The 21284-nt window shown below is 53.3% G+C and overlaps 7 protein-coding genes across 7 annotated transcripts; 3 read left to right on the top strand and 4 right to left on the bottom strand.

Annotated features, from left to right (window-relative positions):
- Positions 1 to 211: 211 nt before the first annotated feature.
- On the top strand, positions 212 to 2675 carry N7482_002171 (uncharacterized protein; the record flags this gene model as incomplete). Its single annotated transcript, XM_056684296.1, has 2 exons — positions 212 to 232; positions 300 to 2675. The coding sequence occupies 2 exons, from the start codon at positions 212 to 214 to the stop codon at positions 2673 to 2675; spliced, it is 2397 nt and encodes a 798-aa protein (XP_056547902.1).
- An 824-nt stretch (positions 2676 to 3499) lies between these two features.
- Positions 3500 to 5742, bottom strand: znfA (putative C2H2 finger domain protein; the record flags this gene model as incomplete). Its single annotated transcript, XM_056684295.1, has 4 exons — positions 3500 to 4001; positions 4062 to 4626; positions 4701 to 5182; positions 5279 to 5742. 4 exons carry the CDS (start codon positions 5740 to 5742, stop codon positions 3500 to 3502), a joined length of 2013 nt encoding a protein of 670 aa, XP_056547901.1.
- A 3651-nt stretch (positions 5743 to 9393) lies between these two features.
- On the bottom strand, positions 9394 to 10450 carry N7482_002169 (uncharacterized protein; the record flags this gene model as incomplete). The annotated part of the gene is made up of 4 exons (XM_056684294.1): positions 9394 to 9545; positions 9622 to 9695; positions 9901 to 10030; positions 10147 to 10450. 4 exons carry the CDS (start codon positions 10448 to 10450, stop codon positions 9394 to 9396), a joined length of 660 nt encoding a protein of 219 aa, XP_056547900.1.
- Positions 10451 to 10882: 432 nt separating this feature from the next.
- Positions 10883 to 12521, top strand: dspC (dual specificity phosphatase YVH1; the record flags this gene model as incomplete). The annotated part of the gene is made up of 4 exons (XM_056684293.1): positions 10883 to 10926; positions 11054 to 11275; positions 11622 to 11975; positions 12059 to 12521. The coding sequence occupies 4 exons, from the start codon at positions 10883 to 10885 to the stop codon at positions 12519 to 12521; spliced, it is 1083 nt and encodes a 360-aa protein (XP_056547899.1).
- Positions 12522 to 16641: 4120 nt separating this feature from the next.
- Positions 16642 to 17448, bottom strand: N7482_002167 (AAA-ATPase Vps4-associated 1 family protein; the record flags this gene model as incomplete). Its single annotated transcript, XM_056684292.1, has 4 exons — positions 16642 to 16756; positions 16806 to 16873; positions 16941 to 17231; positions 17338 to 17448. 4 exons carry the CDS (start codon positions 17446 to 17448, stop codon positions 16642 to 16644), a joined length of 585 nt encoding a protein of 194 aa, XP_056547898.1.
- A 405-nt stretch (positions 17449 to 17853) lies between these two features.
- On the bottom strand, positions 17854 to 19974 carry N7482_002166 (nucleoporin NDC1; the record flags this gene model as incomplete). The annotated part of the gene is made up of 4 exons (XM_056684291.1): positions 17854 to 18980; positions 19133 to 19419; positions 19477 to 19744; positions 19839 to 19974. The coding sequence occupies 4 exons, from the start codon at positions 19972 to 19974 to the stop codon at positions 17854 to 17856; spliced, it is 1818 nt and encodes a 605-aa protein (XP_056547897.1).
- Positions 19975 to 20399: 425 nt separating this feature from the next.
- N7482_002165 (SNAP receptor PEP12) lies at positions 20400 to 21283 on the top strand (the record flags this gene model as incomplete). The annotated part of the gene is made up of 2 exons (XM_056684290.1): positions 20400 to 20696; positions 20762 to 21283. The coding sequence occupies 2 exons, from the start codon at positions 20400 to 20402 to the stop codon at positions 21281 to 21283; spliced, it is 819 nt and encodes a 272-aa protein (XP_056547896.1).
- Between the last annotated feature and the right edge of the window lies 1 nt (position 21284).

The following is a 21284-nucleotide window of genomic DNA, read 5'->3' as shown; positions in this document are numbered from 1 at the left end:
TTTACCATCTCTCTCCAGGAATTGATGATCTATTTCAGCTTGGCAGTCGCATGCTGGATTACCCCTCCTTTACTTCGATCCACCGGCAGACACAGCGCGGACTCGGCAACAGCGGTTTCTCCTCGCACAACTCAAATCCGACTACGACATCTATACTCCATCGTTCTACCATGGAATCTTCTCGTCGAAGCCAACTCCACAGTTGCGACCCATGTCGGAAAGGCAAAAGGGGGTGCGATGCACCGGTTTGTAGACACCTCCCTCCTTCACCACCGGCAGATTCTGACATGAGAAATTAGAAAAACCGCAAGGACAGTGACTTTAGCTCCTGCTCGAACTGCAAGAAATGGAAGAAAGAATGCACGTTCAACTTCCTCTCCAAGCATGTGGAGTCTAAGCGAGATCAGAGAAGAACAAAGGCCGGCACTACAGCTACATCCCAGACTCGTCATCGTTCTCCCCTGCTCAGCTCCCATGGCGCTATCGTAGATGATATACTGCTGTCTGCACTATGGTATCCTGCCAATTCTGGAGGCATGGCTACTCCTACCACGACCTCACAATTCCTCCCATTCTCGCCCTCTTCGTCGAACCCGGAAGGCGCACCCACCGACAGGCTAGAATGTAACGAATTTGGCGATGACCAGCTTAGATCGCCGTCACGGACTGCGAATAACTCCGAGAATCTGCAGTTCCCTGTGTTGACTCCACAATCTGGAAAGCCCGTTAGCGAAACTGACGCCCAGGCCACTTTCCTGCGCCACTCACCTAGTTCGATTGAAAATGTCTTTGACACAATTTCGCAACTTGAAGAGCAAAACCTTGAAATGAACATGTTTGATTCCTCTTCTATTGAATTCACGGCTCGGGGGCACAAAGATTCTCGTCGCAGATATCAATCGTCCCAAAAGTCCAACAAAAGGACAAAGTCAAAATTTGAGTGCAATTTTTGCATCGCGTCCGGCAATACAGCGGCTGAATATGCTCGGTCCACGATGACACGGAACCTGATCCGGATATATCACGACAGCTTGGAAAACGCGCTGTCATGTTGGCTGACAGAGCACAATTGCCCATACAGCAATGCGATCACCGACGTGCTCCCATACCGAGAGCACGAGGAATGGGGGTCGAGCTGGTCGAACAGGATGTGTATTCGGGTTTGTCGGTTGGATCGTGCATCCTCCCTAGTACGCGGCCGGAGGTTGAGTGCCGACGAGGACAAAGCTGCTGCCCAAGCACTCCATCTGTCAATCATAGCATTTGCCTCGCAGTGGACACAACATGCGCAGACGGGGCCAAATCTGTCCGTCCCAGCAGATATCGCTCGTGATGAACGGTCGATCCGAGAGACTCTTTGGAATCAAGCGCGCCACGCGTTGGAGCACTGCAGTGTTATCCCATCGTTTCGGATCATTTTCGCGAATATTATCTTCTCATTGACCCAATGTCCACTGGACGATGGAGAAGACGAGCGACTGGGTCCGCTTCTGGAGAATGACCTTGCACCGATGTTCTTGGAAACTGCCAACCGCCAGCTATTTACCTTCCGACGTAAATTGACCAGGCTTCAGCGAGAGGCTCCACCAAACGTGAAAGACCTCCGAAGGGGTTCCATTGGATCTACGGTGACCGATGCATCAGAGATACCGAGGTTATCAGAAGACCCGCGAGTGGATCCAATTATTGCGAGTGACGAATACCAAACCACGATGAACCTTTTATTCTGGTTAGGAGTCATGTTTGATACACTCAGTGCTGCTATGTATCAGCGTCCCCTCGTAGTGTCCGACGAGGATAGTCAAATTGCATCGGCCGCACCCGCCATGCTCGATTACGAAGTCCCCGTCGACCTCAACGGCTGGAATATTCCACGGAGCCAAATGCAGAAGAAACAGGACGTCTGGGGCGACTTCTTCCTCCGTCAAGCATTCCGCCAAGGCCAACCCCGATGGCCATGCTCCTATGAAGAGGCTGCGTCTGTACTCTCAGAGGCAACCCCAGTCAAGGTCTTGCTTTACCGTCGAGTCACCCAGCTTCAAACCCTCGTATACCGAGGAGCGGAGCCAGAACGCCTCGAAGAAGTCATCAAGGAGACTCTCTTGGTCTATCGTCACTGGAACTGCACTTATCAGGGTTTCATGCTGGATTGCGTCGCTAACCACGAGCTCCTCCCGCCTCGGATACAGTCGTGGTACGTCATACTTGACGGGCATTGGCATCTGGCCGCGATGCTTCTAGCAGATGTGATGGAAACCGTTGATCGTGGGCGACTTGGCTCTGATGCGAAGCGGGAGGCACGGTATGCTACGGGCTTTGTTTCGAAGCTGAGGATGGAGAATGCGTTTGCGGTTGGGGCGCTCGCTCGCTCTTCGCTTCGTGGGCAAGAATCGATTGTCCACGGCAATTTCCATGATTCGCTCACCGAAGTGGCTTTTCTGACTGAGCCGTGGACCGTTGTTTTAATTCACTCATTTGCAAAGGCTGGATCCATTACTCTGGATGGGTTGAGTAGTATGCCTGGTGAGCACGGTGCATTGTCTGAGCGCTTCCGGCAGAACTCCGAGTGCTGTATCTCGGCGCTTCAGTACCTTGGCAGAAAGTCAGACATGGCTTCTATAGTAGCTCGAAATCTCTCGAGAACTCTAGATTTGAAGCTTAGCGGCTGGTCGTGATGTATAATGTTACGCAGGGGAGGTCAATAGGTCGGCCATAAAGTGTGCGCACGAAATAACCGAACCCCCCCTCCCCCCCGAAGCTTTTAACTCTGAAATTCAGTACCTTAAATGGGAATCCAAGATCGATACTTAGAAAAGAAGACAACCAACAAGTACTAGAATCCACTTATCGCGATCTATTTCCAGTCCCTATATACAAGGAGAACTATATATATGAGCAGAAAAAGCTTTTGCGAAGCCAAAAATAAAGTCCAGGACCCCCAAACCATGCACCGACTCCACTGATCATGAAAGAAAATGAACAAAATGGAACTGAAAAAAGTACTCCGACTCATGGAGAGTTATAAAGATCCAATCCATCCAGGTAATGATGCACCAGATATACACGACGGCTGTTACCCAAAACCAAAACCCAGGAACAAAATAAACTCCCTGTTCTACCCTGCCTCCTCCGAACGGGCAAACAAATCACAGGAGCAGACAACAAGAACTGAAACAATCACTGATGGTAGATAGGAGGTGGGGAAAGATCATGTCACATCGTTAGATCCAATGCTTTCATGTTGGGGTGCAAGGATTTTCATTTTGATTGAGAGCATCCTCATCACAAGGTGGGGATGGGGATGGGGATGGGAATGAGGATGGGGATGGAGAGGATGCGGCGGATACAGCGTATATGGCATATATATGGCGTATATGATGGGAAGTAGTCGTAACCACTTTGACAAAGATTCAGCGCCTCATAAGAGGCCAAGACGCTGTGGAATCACACCACAGGAGAAGCCCAAAGATAAATCAGGCGCGGCACGCCCAAGGTAATGTCATTGCTCACTCAGGACCTCATCAATTGTATTCGACGTCAGCGACCCGGAGCCTTGCCTAGACTTATCCCTCGGTTCCGGCGGTTGCTCCTCTTTCATGCAAGCGTTCTCCAAGATGTTAGTCCACTTGCCGCTAGTCCCGGCATGGCTGTGCTTGAGGTGCTGGCGGAAATGGTCCGCGCGGAAGAACTTCTTTGCGTTGTTGCACTCGCCGAATTTGTGCACGGTTGTCAGGTGCTCGAAGCGGCAGTCCCAGTCCGGCCGTGGGAAATTGGGGAATTCCTCGCCACAGTAGCCGCATGAGTCGTGCGAGGGGCCTGCGCTTGTTTGCAAGGATGGCGAGGCGGAGGCATGAAAGGCGGCTTGAAAGCAGGACAGGGCGGCGCAGGACCAGGAGTGGCGGCGGAGGTGGATGGAGGTCTGGTGGCGTTCCGCTTCATTTTTGTTTTTGAACCGGTTGTTGCAGTATTGGCAGGAATATTGCTTCTCCATTTCATGTGCGCTGGGATGCGGATTAGCGTGGATGCCCTTGTGACAAATGGAGTTTGGGGCGGGGACTTACCGAAGATCATCTGGATTGTCGAACTTTTTCGGTTTCTTGGGGCAGCAATCGCAGATATACAGGCCGCTGATCTTTGGCACTGCACTCTTGGGCACAGTCAGCACGGAAGGCATGGACATCTTGCCCATGGCATCAGTAGTAGACAGCTCGAGGGTGTGAGACCCTGACACAGCCCTCGGGAGTGAATGCATGAGCGCCGCAGGAGAACTCGGGTTCATAATCGACTTTTCGTGATATGTATCCAAGTCGGAGCCTGGCGAGAAGCCCCCGGAGATGGTCGGTCGTACGGTGAGAGACTCGTCATGCTGCTCCCTCCTATCGAGAGAGCTGATGAGTATGATCCAGATGTCCGAATGCTGAGGGATGATGCGGCTGAAAGAGTCCGGTGACTCGGGGCATAGCTGGGGTTCACGGATAGGGTGTTTGAATTTGAAAAGGGTTGACCACTCGTCCGCCGCTGCGATAAATCGCCATTGCTCGTCGTCAGGTGTAGGGTCTGTCGATCTTCGCCTATCGGCTCTCGTGGGGGCGATGAGGCCCGGCGCTTCATGCCCTGCTTTGAGCCCTCGGGGTATGGCGGTGTTGGTTCGCGGAGAGTGAATTGGCGTGGGGGTATTGGCTCATCGGTTGGGAAGTCACCCTCAATGTCGGAGAAAACAGCCTGGTCGTAGCTTCCACGGTTTGATCGGCTGGGTAGACTGATGCTGTCCTCTCTAGAAGGCGTCGTTCCACGGTATCGTCGTCGACCCATATCGCGCATGTAGTCGTAGTCCAATGCCGATGAAGGTGCATTGCTCTCCACACTCGGGCTGCGTCCTTCGACATAGTCCCTCCATCCAACCTTAGTCCTGGGAGACACTCCACCCGATTGGGCGCTATTGTACCATTTCACGTCCAGTGTCGAACCCGCTTCTGACGGTCCCGGAGAAGGCAGGTTGCTGGATGCTCGAGACGGAATTGATGGGACAGTCAGTGCCGAGATTGAACCGCGGTGATCCGATCCTTGGCTGATCGAGGTGCGTGGGGAAAGCGAGTTTCCAATCTTGGAAAGTAAATGTTGATCATAGGCGTTTGATGAGTCTTTCACACTACGCAGCGAAAAGTCGCGCTCACCCTTCAGACTATGGGATATGTCAGTACAGTCGTTCACACCACAACCCTGCGGATAGAAATGCCAATATGACCATTGACAGCTCTCGCTCGGGGGCACCACTTACATAGGACCTGCCGAATTGACGGACATAGAATTCGGAAACCCTTCGTCTGTCGGTGGTGGCGGTTCAATCTTGATGTGGGCCTCTGGGCTGCGCGAAAGCGGCAATCCGCTCTGTCGTCCTTCCAATTCATCCAGTGCCATGCGATCACTCAGGAACGCAGACTCAGGTCGTCGATGGCCACCAAACAGGCTCGAATTGGGGTTGACCGGGGGGAGAGCAGTCGTCGAGCGGCTAGAATTCGCATGCAACCAGCCAGCATCGTAGCCGTTCTCCAGGTCGCGGATGCGCGGTGGCGGGGGTAAAGGTGGCGGAGCAGTGTGCATGGCGGCTCGGGATGGTATAGGTAATGGGCCGTGCGATGAGAAGGGCAAATTGGGCATCATGTGAACGCGTTCGGGGTGGTGGCGGTCGTGGTGGTCCTTGAAATCATGAAAGCTCGGCGGCGATGAGACTCGTGGGTCCATGCTCATACAGTCGTCAAACTGAGGCAATCGGAAGCGGCGCGCTAGGCTAAGCCTAGCATGAACGGAGCTGAGGCTGAGAAACAAGGCCAAGCAGATGGGAGTGGCGGAGAACGGCGGGATGGGAGCCTCACGGAAGCACCGCAAGAAGAGAAATAAAGAGAAATTAAAGACAATAAGAAGATCCGAGAAGGCGGGAAGATAGAAACGATAAGCAGGCCGAATCAAGACGGGGTCGCAGCAATAACGTCAATCCAGTTCCAGTGGAGTGCAAGCGTGGAATCGGCCGGGGATTCCTACGCGGACCGTTGGCTTGGAACCAGATCTACTGGGTCAGCCAGCACGAGCCGACGGCGACAGAGGATCCGTCGAGGCGTCTAGGGCTGGGTGCAGGTGCCCAGGGAAGCAAGTGTTCATACAACTGGGGATGCTAGCTAGTTGAGAGTCAGACCGGTGGTGCCGAGGAGTGAAGCGCGAGCGCGAGTGACAAGGGACTTATTGTCGTGGGTGGCGGATGGACCGGTAGGTGATAGCGATAGGGTAGAAGGGTAGGACATCCAGGAGGAGGTTGGGGGTATCATAGGAAGAAGGTCAAGAGTAGGGCTGAACTGGGCGACTTACTTTCGGGACCCTTATTCGGCGATTCGCCTTATGGGATGAAACGTTGCCGCGCGAGTGACACACAGCCCTGTCCAGAAGCCGCCTGTGTCCCATAGAACCAGTCAATCGCAGAGAGCGGGACTGGGGCTGCACATGCTTTCGCGCTCGCTTTTGCCTGGAATTTTTATTTGCAGGAAGCTGCGTTATCGCGACGAGGACGGAAGCACGAATGCGATTAGATGCAACCAAAAGTGGTCGCAAGTATAAAGAGTCTCCTCTGTCCTTTCGGGCACCCCGCCACTAGCTGAACAATTGACAATTGGTGGATTCCCTAGCTTGCTGCACAGGGGAAAAGGAAGGTACGAAGCTGAAAAAAAAAAAATTAAGAATCCAATAATGAAAAAGCAGCAGAGGTGCCCACTAGTTCAGAACCAGGGCAGAGAGAAGAAAAAAAAGAGGAAATGCCAGGTGGAAGATCGGGCAGATAGCAAGTCGGGCAAGACGACAGAGCAGTCAGTTGATTGGATCCAAGGGCACGAGCCGAAAGGTAATTAAGATCGAAGGGGAGGCAATTCCGGTGATCTCATCCTCGCCGAGCTGAGCCAAGAAGGGGGTTTGTGGTTGGAGGATGTGGTGGTGAATGGTAGGGGGGAGGTGCTGGAAGGAGATTCTGGAACGACCCGTAAAGAGGCAAAAGGAGGGTTATCGAAACATCGAATCCGATGGGTCTTTGGTCGGACTTAACCTGCAGTTCGGGGGGGGGGGGGGGGGTTGACGTGGTGGTGAAAAGAGGCAAAAGACGCAGCCCAGCCGTACGGGTGTATGTATGGACATGGTAAGCCACTTACATACCAGATACGCTGTATACCCAGTACGCCACGACCTGGCGGGATTCAGCCTTTCGGAGTGGGGAACGGGTATTGGAATGGGGTCAGGAGGATCAGATTTCGACGATAACCGGCATGGAGTGACTTAATTGTTACTAGCTAGTCCCATTGCAGGAGGAAGCACGGCATTGAGTTTGGGTGTGGCCACGCTGGAATGGCATGATCATTTTCGCATCTGGGGGTCGTAGGCCGCGAGGCACCACGTTGGGGCTAAGGAGCGTCTGGCGTTGTCTACTACCTTACAGGGAGCTATTCCCGCTTAGTAGAACAGCGTCGTCGTAGTGCGTTGGGTAATATGACCTCGTTACCCCATTCTGCATTAACCTAGGCTAAAACTCAGCCTTAGAAGGAAATGCCCGGAGAGCCCGGGATCCCGTAATTTTACTCCCGTCTGCTCGAATCAGGCACCGTCCGTGCAGACCATTCACCCTTGGTTGACTCCGTCGAACCTAGGAAATGGGCCTTCCAGAAACCGGGATATTGAGGGCCGGCCTTCTAGGCCTGGAGCCTGCCGCACACCTGGCAAATAGGAGCCACCGTTGATCAGCCTTAACTTTCTATTTCATATGATGGGCCGGACAATGACCAACTAGAGTCATTGAAAAGATTAAATGAATTTACAAGACCCCTTCCCCCCCCACCCCCCTGCTCCTTATGGGGGAGGTGTATTTCTCTTATTTCGATGTCTCGTATAGTGGACGCCTGGCGAGAATCTGGGCGTTCCCTTCCTGAAGAAGGGTGTCGCATGGACTGTTCAAGGGATCGAAGCGCCATAGGATGGGTAATCCATGGAAAGAGGAGATGGGGAAGGTCCAGTAGAGAAAACGGCTCGGGACGACCTTTGCTTTGAGCAGGAAAAGCCCGACAGACACTTTCCGTCAAGGAAAAGTAGCGCGGGCGAATGCTGACATTCATGAGGCCGGAGAGGGCCGGCGAATGCAACGGAGTTAAAGAGAAACAGCGCAGATTTACAGCCAGAGACATGCACCGGGGGACTCTTGGAAGTCTTGGCAGTAGGCTTATATCGCCCGGGGCTGGCGCGCGATTGAAGAAATCCTGCGAGCACAGGAACTCAAACTGCGGAAGGGATGAATGCGGTGAAATGCGGCAGGGATCCCCGCAACGGCTAGGTTGTTTATTGCTTGGTCAAATCGACTGGATCGGAGGATTCGGATTCCCGTATGTTGGTTCTCCTTTCTAAGTATTTCCCCCTCCCCCTTCCTCTTGGCCCAGATCCAAACGGTAACACCACGCTGAGTCCTTTCTCTTGGATGACGAGGGTAGGGCCGGGGGGGGAAAAGCATTCGCATGCAAGAAGTAAAAGTAGGAGAGAACATTCTTTATGGCCTCCACATGTAGGGAACAACCGTGAGTCGTTGGCTGCGACCCACTGATTTCCCTAGCGCGCTCTACTTACGGTCTAGTCATGCATGCACTGCCACCACTGCCGGTCCGCTGTCACTTGGGAAGTGCGAACAGGGGGTGGGACCATCATAGGGAGGGCAGGATGAAATTTCGCATGCACAGGCATTGTTTAGGGAAGCCCTAGCCCCTCAAAGCCAGTACAAGACATGTCGGACAGGCTGTGAGATGGCTGAACGGTGTCGTGGATGGCTCGACGTTGACACGCAGTGCTGAGTAATCCCCTTGTGCTCCACACCAGCTACGATTTGGACTGAACGCTTGCGTTTTAGTCTCGATGTCTGGCCGTTTCTTTGCCTGCTCTCTTTTACCAAGGTTCGCCCCTTTGCTCAAAATCGCAGGGATGAACCAGATCGGGTCAGGCACCCAAGGCGAGTCTTTTTATGGCCAGAAGCGGCATGAGGGGAGACCTGGTTAGCCTCGGCCTGTACGGAGCGGCGAGAGGTACAGTATGTAAGCCCTACGGGCCAGTATGTACTCGTGGACGTTCGCTAGTTCAGTATATCAGATCGCCTGACTCTCCTCGGCCTCAGACATTGACTCAGATGGCCTGTCCGAGGACGCAAATCTGCCGTCGAACGATGTTGCATACATCCTCGCGCCGAGGCCGAGCGAGATGGTAGAGCCATTCAGGGAGACCCAACACCCAACTTCTCTGCACGCTCCTCAACGTGGCTGCGGATACCGGGAAGCTCCGTTTTCAAGGCTAGCCGCAATAGAGTATCCCACCTCACGATCGGCGCCGTCAAATCCCGGTTTTGTCTTTGGTAGCCGACGCCTGGAGGGCGTCGGTCATGGCCAAAAGAGGGAGGATGATATATACGGATGCGAAGTATGGGGTGTAAAAGTGATGGGCACAGACAACGCCATGCGCCCCCATCCAGCGGCGCAGTTGTGCTGCGGTTGCGGCAGTGATTGTCGGTCCGAATTACGATAGCCAGCAGCCAGCTCGAAAGGTGAGGCAAAAACAAACCCAACCAGACCACGTCGTCAGCACGAGATTCCACGCCGTATGAGGCGTCAGCCTTAGCCCTAAGAGGCTGCAGCCTGTGCAAGCGCGTATGTGCGCCAACGCCTCTTTTTTTCCGCCACGCCAATAGTCCAGATGACGCGACGCCGGGCCTCATCCCTGAGCGTCCTGGGCTATAGTTTGCGGTGCTGTACGGATTCCAGCGGCCCCTCTTTCTTGGCCCAGTTCAGACAGAATGGCAAAAAGGGTAGTTCCTGCGGCTTGGGAGACTTCCAAACTTACCCGCGGCAAGTCAGAAACGAGGGGACCCCTTGCAGGCCCTGGGCGAATCGGCTACCGGGACGTCGCGGTGGATTGAAGATTGTCGGGGATAAATCAGCGCCCCACCCACGCGTGAACCGCTCGGCCAGTACTTTTCGTCACCTTTCCCACACCGAGATTTCTGGAACAGCTCAACGTGGAGGATTGGTAGTAGGGTAGCACCCTGGACAAGGCATTACGACGCCGCTATACCGGTCACCTACGTACAGTGGATCGACAGGATGTCTGTCGCGGTGGCGAGCTGGGGATTAGGTGGTTCGTAGGGAATAGACTGCACCTCTGATTGGAGGGGTTGCCTGGGGCCATGGGGCCCAATGAGACCAGTGGGACCCCGTAACTTGACAGAGTCTGTTTTCCTGCGCTTCACGACGCCGACTGCGTTCAATTCGCCTCGCCCAATCCCTTCGAAATGCGGAGTGAATCGCGAGTGGATAGCTCCAGTACGCTGGGTCATGAATCCACTATGGCGACTCGCGCGCGTTGATCGAACGCCGACCGGGATTGGCTGCATTGCGGATGCGTGAAGGCTGAGATCGGCTCATTTCAGCTTCGGCAGTACCGGTGTAGTGGATGCTGCTCTTGAATCTGGGGGAGATGGTCCGGGAGATGGTCCGAAGGAGCGACGGAGAGAGCAGGAGATGGGCTGAACGGGCTGCTTGATGGTGTACTCTGTGTTACGGAGTAGCTGCCGTGGATCCATACTTGCCGCCTCAGGCAGACACATCACATGGCAGCGGGATGCCCTTGCCCTAAGGGACTTTTTTCGAGTTGGGCAGGGCCGAGGCTCGAAGAGAATCATCGCCTTCTCGATTAGGGAAAAGAGTCTGCTGGGTCTACCTTGGACACCTAGTTACTACTGGTACTGCATGCTTGATCATCCATATCGGAGTCCTTTCGCCTTCGTTCTCCGCCTACAAACTCCCGTTGATCAAACACAGCCACGATGGCCATGAATCAGATCCCCGGCCATAACATCTATATCGGCGGGTAAGTCGGCCTTGACCGATACTGTTTGCTTTCCTTGGCCGCCTGTCGCGGAGTGGGCCTCACTGCTGGACCCTGGTTTTGCTGCTCCGTTCTGCCCTCCTTGCTAACCAGATCCCCATGTATCTAGGATCTTCTGCCTCAAGAATAAAGCCGCCTTGGCTCGAGCAGATATCACACATGTCCTGTCTGTGCTACGGCTGAACCCGGTAGAGGAAACCTTTGCATCGTATCAGCATCTATCTATAGCGGTAGATGATGTCGACGACGAGAATCTACTGGAACATTTCCCTGCCGCCGTCCGGTTCATCCAGGCCGGCTTAGATGGGGGCGGGGGCGTTCTGGTGCATTGGTAAGTTCGCTTTCATCTACTTTCTGCTCTTCGTATTACCCTCCTGGAGCTTTCTCATTTTCCCACCCGTGGCTTTTCCCCTTGCGGACTCCTTTGTCCAAATGTTGCTTCTTTTGCTTTGTGTTTCTCCAATGGCCTGCTACATCACCACGTGTTCTGTCAATTGCGATCTGCGTGTGGTTGGAGTCACCTGTGCCTCTTTGTTTTCCATGATGTTTACTATTGGTTGCTTTACCTTTTTTTGGGTTTGATTTCATTGTGCACCCTACGTTTCGCAAAGGGGCACGAGTCCTACAGAGCTACATCGTGCGCCATCAGGTTCCCAATAATAACAATGACGGTCTAGTGCAATGGGGAAGTCCCGGTCCGCAGCCGTGTGCATTGCCTATCTGCTCCACCAGCAGCCCGGTGCGCTCACACCACAATCTGCCCTGGAGGGTTTGAGGCAATCCAGGCCGCTCTGTGAGCCCAATGACGGCTTTATGAAACAGCTGGCGCTCTACCACGAGATGGGCTGCCCAGATGATGTCACAGATAACCCTGTATACCAGCGCTGGCTATATCACCGTGATGTCGAGGAGAGTGTGGCGTGTGGCCGTGCACCGGAGATGAGGTCGGTGCGCTTTGAAGATGAGCTGCCCGTTCAGCCCAAAGAAAACAATACCGGCCGCTCAGTGGAGATTAAGTGTCGCAAGTGCCGGTTAGTAACACACTCCAAGCCCGGATGCATGATGCACCTGCTGTGTTGGTCAAAAATGGAAAATCTAACCCTCCTTCAATTAGGCGCACCCTCGCAACAAGCTCGTTCATCATCAATCACGAGCCGAACCAGCCGAACCACGCCAAGGTGCAATCAGGGACGGAATGTGCTCATGTGTTTCTCCATCCACTGAAATGGATGCGCCCCAGTCTATTCCCATCCGCAGCTGAGAATGGCTCGGACCCTGATGCGGATTCGACATACGACGAATACTCCGCCGATGCCCCTTTATCAGGCCGCCTAACTTGCCCCAACTCCGGCTGCGGGGCTAACGTTGGCAAGTTCGCGTGGCAAGGCATGCAATGCAGCTGTGGTGGGTGGGTGGTGCCTGCTCTCGGGCTTGCGAAAGCCCGGGTGGATATCGCCAGTCAGATAAATCGGGCAACACGGGGTCCAGCGGGCCCAGCAGCCCTAGGTATCCGTCTGCCTCCGGGAATGCGCCCACCTGCGACCGAGGACCCAAATTCTGGGCGCGGCAACCTCTGAGGACGTTTCTGATGAACTCTGACCAAGTTGCATGCACGCATATAGATTACGAGCCATGAAAACCTATCAGCGAATCTCCATGGATTTTCCTTCTATTCCATGATTCGTACCTGCCTCCGTTGAGACTCTGCATAAGCGTGACGATCGACAGGTCCCCCACAAAGTGAATGAGGAAAACTATTGCAATATACCGCAAGCCACGCAAAGGCACGGGCATGTAAAGCATCTGTATCGGCAAGACTTTCTCATCCGTGACGGCCACTTGCGTCATGTGGAGGCCGAGAACCGAGCAGCATTGCCTTATATGGGCCTTGAAAAAACCTACGTGCCCGATCGATTCTAGTTCGGAGACGGCGAGGTCGGCAAGGAGAAACGTGAGGCTCAAGCTCCGCCGGTGTTCCGCTCCAGATTCACCGGTGAATTACTGGCACCGGAATTCGCGGCCCAGCCCTGACTCGTGCGGTCTCATGGTGAGCTGGTCCCTTCCTAGCCCATCACGCCTAGGTGATGATCCAAAGAGGCTCCGTGACAGAACTGCGACCTTCAACAACAGAGCTTCGCTGTTGACACCTGCACCGTGAAGGATGTATTCTTATTCAAAGATTATGGGCGCGGATACGAGATTCGCAGCATCACTCCTGTTCCTGAAAAAATGGGCGCCGTAATCAGCCTCCTTCCAGCCAGCCCTGTGCCTTGCCAGAGATATCCACCCCCGATTGCTGCAATGAAAGGGCTCCTTTGTAAACTCTCACCCCAGCTAGCTGCTTGCAGCCTTGGACAAACCTCGTCCGGCGAACGTGATACAGCGCCGGCGATGTGAGACGGCCGTACTCCGCGCCGGCCAATTGGGGGCCATAAATGGCCCTGGTCATCCATACTGTGACCAGTTCGTGAGGGAGTGAAAGATGGTGCCTTAGGGCTGCATTACACCGACCGACAGGTCCACTAGCTGAGGGGATTCCCGAGACTGTCTACATAGTCGCGCGCCAGGCCAGCCAACATGACTCGGGTCAAAGGCATTGAACCAGGGGTGCGATAGAACATGAGCATGTCACCGCCGAAATGCTGTTCGTCAGCTCCGCCTCCACTCTCCCTTCCGTCGCGGAGTACCAACAACTTTGCCAATCCACATCTTTCCCTCCGTACTCATCTTCCCCACGAGGCATAGTTTCTAGGCCCCACGGCCCAGACGCGCTGTCACAGGTGTGCATTCACGGCGCAACCGTGTTTAATCTCAGGATCAACGCCGCCAGGCGCCAATGACGATGGATGGGACCGAGACGGTGATTAATTGCCCCTTCAGGGAGGGGGCACCTTCCAAGGCTGGGAAAGAATCAGGACGACCGAAGGAGGCTGTGCAAAGCGGGTCTTCTTCCTGGCGCTCCCGATTGGTCCCACCACCCCGGCGGCGTGTATTTGTATTACCTGTTTCTGACTGTCATGACAGTACTTACAGACAACTTCTATCGGTGTACAACCGCCCCCCTGGTGGAAGATGTCTCCCGTCAATTGCGTCGAATAGGAGCTGGTGCCATCCGGGGTGGGAGGTAGGGTTGTAGGGCGTTGAATGGGATTGAGTGGCTTTAGCTCTGTCACAACGCGTTAGGGGCCCTCCGTCGGGGCGCTGCGATCATCGAACCGGGCACCTAACTATATGGCCCCCCATTCAACCCCGAGGCCTAAAGGTGTTCGTGAGCAGCCACTCTAACCTAAATAGCAGTACCATAAAGTTAACAAACCTACGGACCACAGGAAACTTGGAAAGTGTATCTCCCATTGACGGAACACCTTGTTCTCCCATCAGCTCTCGCAATGCCATCCCCCCAAGACCCGGTCACCAAGCTACCAGGTAACCATAAACTCACCCAATAAGCCCGCGCGCTATTGGCAAGGCCGCGGGCCCTGGTGGGGGTGGGGCAGTGCACTGCCTTGCAGGGAGCTCTCAGTTCCCAGGAGTGGAGTCCGGCGCAAGTTACTTCGTCGACACAGCGATGTTGGTTGGCTCGTTCGTCCATGTTGCTGGTGCTGGCGCTGGCGCTGATATCATAGATCCCCCCTTCCCCCCAATCTAAACGTTCCCCTTAGTCCTAAGCGCTCACTAACTGGATAAACTCGCGTCCTCTGCGATGGACCCTTTCCCGCTAGGGTATTGTGATCACCCTGCATACTGTAGGCTTGGGACATCGTTTCGCATTGTCTAGACTGTTTCGATGGAGAATGGCTTGTGTGGGATGGGACTGGGATTGGGGGCCAATCGGATGTTTGAAAACTTGTGCACAGCTGAAGGTATCGTCATTGCGTTTTCTCTACCGTACGCCCCGTGTTGCCTGTTGCTCGCTCTCGCCCTCCGTGTATAAAGTATACAGCTTCATGATCTTATGAGATTAGTGATTATCAATTCTCCATACGAGGAACGGAATGTGGCGGTATTGACTATTGTAGATGTCCAGGACATTCCGAAAAAGGCAGGTCGATAGCTTCATGCAGCCCGACACTTTAGGTCTACCATCGCCCAGATGAGGATTGTTTGTTGGATGCCTATCGCTCCTTCCAACATCGTATGATGTGATATAATCAACCCAATAGCGGTAACTTATATCCAACTCATGTGCACAGCACTATCGGGTACGCTAAGCGTGTAGGGCTAGCTTAGTAGGTAGGCTGGTCGTGTGATAACCGCGCTTGGGGTTCTGCTAGGCATCATCACGAAATGACCAACTGGAAAAATTGAGCCTCATCCAGGCCTCAACGGGTTGCGAGCGCACGTAATCACTATAAACAGCCGATCGAGGATCATGTTAGGCAGAAAAATGAATCACGGAGAAACAAAACATATGTCATAAGTTGCTCATTTAGCCGAGTTATATTAAGTGTACCAGCCAGCCATTCTGGCCACGAATACCATGGCAGTGGGTACAGGTAGATATTAGACGATCCCGCCAATGAAGTAGATTGAACAAACAATGTTGATCTCAATTACAATGAGCCTAGCGATATTAATTCAACCTCTCAAGGCAGAATCAGCGTTTCAAGGGAGCCGCAACCCCGAAAGATCCAAAATCCAGCTCCGCGCTCAAGTCTTACGCCAGTGCCAGTGTAAATCACACAACGTCTCATGTATGACATCCGAGGAAAACCTACCCGATCCCGAGATCAGCGAATACGAAAGGAAGTCAACTGGGCTGACGGGGGCCGTTTTCTGCATGAGAGAGGTGAAGGAAGGTTTCATGACAGGCCTACGCCTCAACGGCGACCACTTTAGTGCTTATTCCTGCGCAAAGTACCCCACCAAACAGAACCGATCTTACGTCGCGCAACTTGTCTATTCTCGAGCTATTTCGCGGTGGAAGCGCGGGGGGCATGACCGCTAGGTCTAGATGGGTATAAGACAGGATCGCGGATTCGCATTATTGTGCAGCAAGTAATGTGATGCTAGGCGGCGCGGACGGGCCGAGATGGGACGCCTTGCATCGGATAGAGCATGCACGACGATGAACTTGTAGACAAATGGGTGTGATCAACGTGTGGACTGTGCTTTTTCAGCCCAACGACAGGGCGCCCACGGGCACTTTGTTCCTTCCCGAAGGATTGCACCCCCCGGTGGTTTCATGTAGGCTGTACTTCGACGATAGGCTTCTGCGCTGCGCGCGTGCTCGAGTCCTGCTAGTCCTGTGGCGTGGCCGGCCCAAGACGAACGTCACATCGGCGCAAGCTTCGCAAGTCTTACTTTCTGTCCTGTGATGATATTGGTCTGGAGATGGTCTGGACAGAGGTTTGCTGCAAAGCCACCCTTGGCATGCCGTGGCCATGCACTGGGGTGAGATGATCTTGCTGAATCAGGGGCTTTTGCATCCGCCGGCTTCCGTGATCGGACTCTGGGAGGGGTAGAGACGCTGGTGTAGGCGAAGTTGGGTTTGTCACAGTTGTCACAGCCGCCGTAGGCTCCGGTATATCGATCTTGTTACAGGTCTTTTTGAACAAGCATCGAGTAGCAATCGACACACATATTTATACCTTGGTAAAACCGTGGGGCCAATATGGAGACTAAAAGCACCCCTCCATAGAACACTGATGTCGCTGAAATTATCCATGGCCCATCGTCACCGCCAGGGTAATGAGGTTAGAGGTCCTTCCTTGGGACAGAAGGAAAGAGTGAAGGGTTTCTCATCCTCTCCTGGTTTCTTTTGGCCATCTCGATGCCGCGTAATCGATCGATGCGCATTTGATAGAACGTTCTATATCTCATGAGAAACGTGCGGAATTGAGGAGTGGCTGTAAGCATACTTGTGTAAAGCAAAGACTCGGGGACCATTCTCTGGTTTTGATTCTGTCCTCTTCTTGATAGAATCGATCTAGCGTTCAAGTCAGTTAGACCGTCCACCTGTATCGCATGGGAGAAGGGATATCTTTGAGACTGACCTTCTCATCTCTTTCTTTCTCATCCTGACTATTAGAGTCGACAGTATTTTTGTCTTGAGAGGCGACTTTGTCCTTGTTTTTCTCCTTTTTTCCCTTGTCTTTATCGTCCTTGCTGGATGCCTTTTCGCGGTCCTTCTTCCGTTTCTGTTTTTCCTCATACTCTTTTTTAACATTTTCAATCTCTTCAGCCAACTTCTGTTCTTTCAATCGCGCCGCTTCGCCCTCGGCATCGACGATGGGTGAGCAGAAGTGGCGGTCTTGGAGATGTGCGGGGCACACGTAGAAAAAGTCCTGGCAACGGCGTGAGTCAAAGACCATGGAAAGCTCAATTTTTGACCCGCAATATCGGTAACTTGATCTGCAATGAAAGCACAGGCAGTCCTTGGAGAAGCCTTACCTTATTGTCGGGCGTGATCATCACGCTGGTTGATGGCTTGTAGCAAATTAAACATGCTTTAGCAGAAGTATCTGCGACCAGTCGCAGGTGATATACGTTGGTCAACGACATATTTGAGAAGTATAGTTCTGCTTGTTTCTCGCAGATAGACCCAAGGAACAGTGAACCGAATGTGGTTTGCACAACTTCAGGCAAGTGCAGGTGGGCAGGAAATGAGGTTATCCGAAAGCGCTGTCATGTGACCAGACTAGAGGCAGACAGTTGTTCAATGTTCAATACTGAAGGAAATCGATTTATACCCCTCGCTTGGAATTGAGTAAATCCGTAACAAAAGTTGGGTCAACTACACTTGAATTGCATGCCTATCCTGGAACGCCTAACTATGCATTTGTTCTCGCCTTGAGACCAACCCAAACAGGAAATACGAAGAACATATTGGGCGACTGAAGCCTTTCACGACCGTCGCTCCTGAGACACATGAAAAATTAACAATCAAAATACATAGTACCTCATAGCTCATATAGAGTCCTCATCCTCGACACCAGCTGCTTCCTTCGCCAGGCGGAGGTCTTTGCCAGTGACACCAATGTCCCGCAGGTAGGGCTTGAAGGCTCCCAAAAGGTCAGAGAGTCCGCTCTTGAGGGTATCAAGCACCAGCTCCAGATCAGGCACCTTCCGTGCCTCCGCCTGTGCCTCAGGCTGACTGGAGGGAGGGAAGTAGACATCTGTCCAGTGTGCGTCAAGACCACCCTGGTGCACAAAGGCATCGAGGGTCATAATGGTCTTGGTAAATAGGTTGACCACTGACGGGACATCAGCTTGCACTTTGCCGTACTGATCTTCAGCAAGACTGGCAATCAGCAAACGTGTCAATGAATCAACTGCATCCACAATTGAGCTAAGAGAGGATTCAGGGGTGCCAAGGACAATGCTCGAGGCTCGCTGGGCATAAGTTTGCCGCAACGGCCGGCACCACTGAAGAGCTTGAGCGATAATGGGATGGACATCTTCGGGCTTGTAGGTTGTGGACGGACCTCCGGTAAGGAGCTTCAACTCCCCCGCGGAAGCCAATAGCTTTTGTTTTCGCTCAGGACTGAGCATCGCTGTAGAAGCCCGGTCGAAGACCTCACGAGCGCGGGCGCGGGCCTTGGGTGTCCAGTCTGGTGACTGCCCATACGATTTTGCTGTTGAACCAAAAGCTTCTCCGAATTTTTCATGGCGAGATGTCGCCCTTGGCGCCGCTACGAAGATGTCCTTGTCCTTGGGAGCGTCTGTCAAGCGTGGCAGAGTCTGCAGAACGGACTCAGAGCCATTTGTTTGTCCAGGAGGCTTAACACCAGGCTTAGGAGCCTTGCTGGCCTCAATTCGTGTGTTGATACCCTGGATCTCCTCTGTTATGCTACCCAGAATCTGGCTCCAAGTGGAGCCGTTGTCGCGGTCAATTTCGTTGAAGATTGTCTTCCGACGGTCAGGCTGACGCTGACTGATAAGACCGAGTTCCCATAGAGCAAAAGCCTTGACAATATGCTTCTTTGCCTTAAGACCAGAGAGCAAACTGCCATTGGGGTCTTTCGAATCCGCCGTGAGCGGCTGGCCACGCTTCAGAGGCTCCTTGCCAAGGAATATAGCAAAGAAAAGATTAGCTGACTGCCAGCAGAGGACCAGCAAAGAACCCGAGATAAGAGACCGAAATATCAGAGGAACGAATCCGGGGGTAAGAAGCTAGCGGGCTCGGCTGATGACCGAGAGAAGTTCCAGACGAGCTTCGCAAAATACAATGACAAGCTCCATGCACTCTGGCGGAGAAATAGAAGGTACAGGAACGGAGTAGCACCCGCGACAGTCACGCTCATCGCGAGACCACACTTGACCTTCTGCGGAAGGGCCGTCTGGATATATTTCGAGGTCGGCAGAACTTGGTGTGTGCGCTCATCGGTTGACTTCGAGGATCGTAGTGTGACAGGAATGGGAATCTGATCATAATCATAGTAGAGGTGGACCACAGCCTGGGTACAGGCCAACAGGAGGTGGTAGGTGTGGATGTAAATAGGCCTCTCATTCAGATGAGGTCGCTCGTGCGGTCTAGATTTGGAAGTCAGCTATTGTCCAAGTTGCCTTTGTTCGCAGACTTTGACCCACCTGCCCCGTTTCACCATTTCAAGATGTGCATCTGTCGAGGAAGACCAAAGGTAGACCTCAGTAAACAACCAAGCCGAGAAAAGATAACAGCAAAAGGTTTTGGCAACTTGAAGCGGAAACAAATATCTGAAGGTGCTGAGGGAGGATGGTGTTGTTCTTGAGCCGAGGTGCATCTGGCCGACGCGGAGAACGAATATGATGAGTGGTGAAATGAAGAGGAGGAACGCGCGTAGCCCGCATGCGCCGATAGGGAACCATGCCCAGAGGACTACAAGTATAGGATCTGTTAGTAGACGGAACGGAACGGAAAGCGCAAGGCAAGGAAAGCTCTCGAGTCGTTTAAAAAGCGACCCCACACGTACGCGATGACTTGCTGCCAATTGCAATTGAGACGACATAGCAAACAAGGAGTGAGAGTGCAGATGCGTGCACAAATCGCCGGTGCAGCGCCGAGGTTAGAATCCGCCTGTACGGCCGGGGCTGGGTAGCAGCGGCCATGGTGGAAGCTGGGGTGCGATTGGGATCGTAGAGGACAGTTGACGAGGTTTAGAGCATGATCAGGGTGTCTATCCCAGGGGCTGCAAGAGCTGTAGAAGGCGACTGGTGAGCCCGCGACAGTGTTGGCTGGTTCGCACGGCCGAACAGAGTTGTGTGGGCCAACTGATGGAATCAGAACAAAGCCGAGTCCATGATGGAATATTTTGAGGCATCAAAACACCACAGCCACAGACGGTCAGGTGACTCAGTTGCACACATAGACTGTGGCTTGTTGAGCTAGTCTATGTTTAGGCTAGTGCGAATGGTACGTCATGTGAGGAGTGCCCTGCAGTCCTGGAGGCAGCAGCTCACGCAGCTGCATCCTCTATAGGCTTGTGCTTGTTTCGTCGTTGGCATTCATTCTTTAATCTCACAACACATACACCATGTCCTTCGACCGCTTGAACTCACTGGAGGCCCAGCCTACCCATATGCGCCGGTCTGACGACCCGCAATACCGCGACGATCCGGGCTTCGACCATCTGGCCGAGTCGCTTTCTGACCAGCTGTTCACTTTAACGTCTAATATCTCTCGTTTATCCAATCAGATTGCGCTTCTTGGAACGAAGCGGGATACTGAGCGTGTACGCGAACGAGTCCACAACCTCCTGGAGGAGAGCCGAGCGGGGTTCAAGGACGTAGGGGATGGGCTCAAGAAGATCCAGCAATGGGAGGACGTCAATGTATGTTTACATTCAAACTCTCTCTACCTATTTCCCACGACTATATCTGACTTTTCTGCAACTAGCCTTCGCAAAAATGGACACAGCAGAAGCTATCGTCCGAATTCAAAGCCAGTCTGGAGGAGTTCCAGACAGTCCAGCGCCGCGCCCTAGAGAAACAGCGTGCATCAGCGGTCGCTGCCCGGACTGCCATTGAGGAAGGCGAACACCCATCGGGCGATGCAGAAGGCCTGGCGCTACAACAGCAGCAGCTTGAGGAGCAGCCCCGTCTGGCCAATCAGGGCGAGGTGGATTTCCAGGAATCTCTTATCATCGAGCGCGAGACGGAGATCCGAAATATCGAACAGAGCGTTGGCGAGTTGAATGAGTTGTTCCGGGATGTTGCACATATCGTTCATGAGCAGGGAGGCCAGCTCGATATTATCAGCGAGAACGTCCAGAACGTAACCCAAGATACACGAGGCGCCAATACTGAGCTGCGCAGTGCCAGTCGATACCAGAAGAATGCACGCAACAAGGCATGCTGTTTGCTTGTTATTCTGGCTGTGATTTTGACCATCATCATTCTTGCTGTTGTCCTTGGATAGA

Source organism: Penicillium canariense (assembly GCF_028826845.1).
Source record: "Penicillium canariense strain IBT 26290 chromosome Unknown utg000001l_segment0_segment0, whole genome shotgun sequence".
NCBI classification, from domain to species: domain Eukaryota; kingdom Fungi; phylum Ascomycota; class Eurotiomycetes; order Eurotiales; family Aspergillaceae; genus Penicillium; species Penicillium canariense.
Note: the sequence above shows the minus strand (reverse complement) of the source record. Positions and strands in the feature narration are given on the sequence as shown.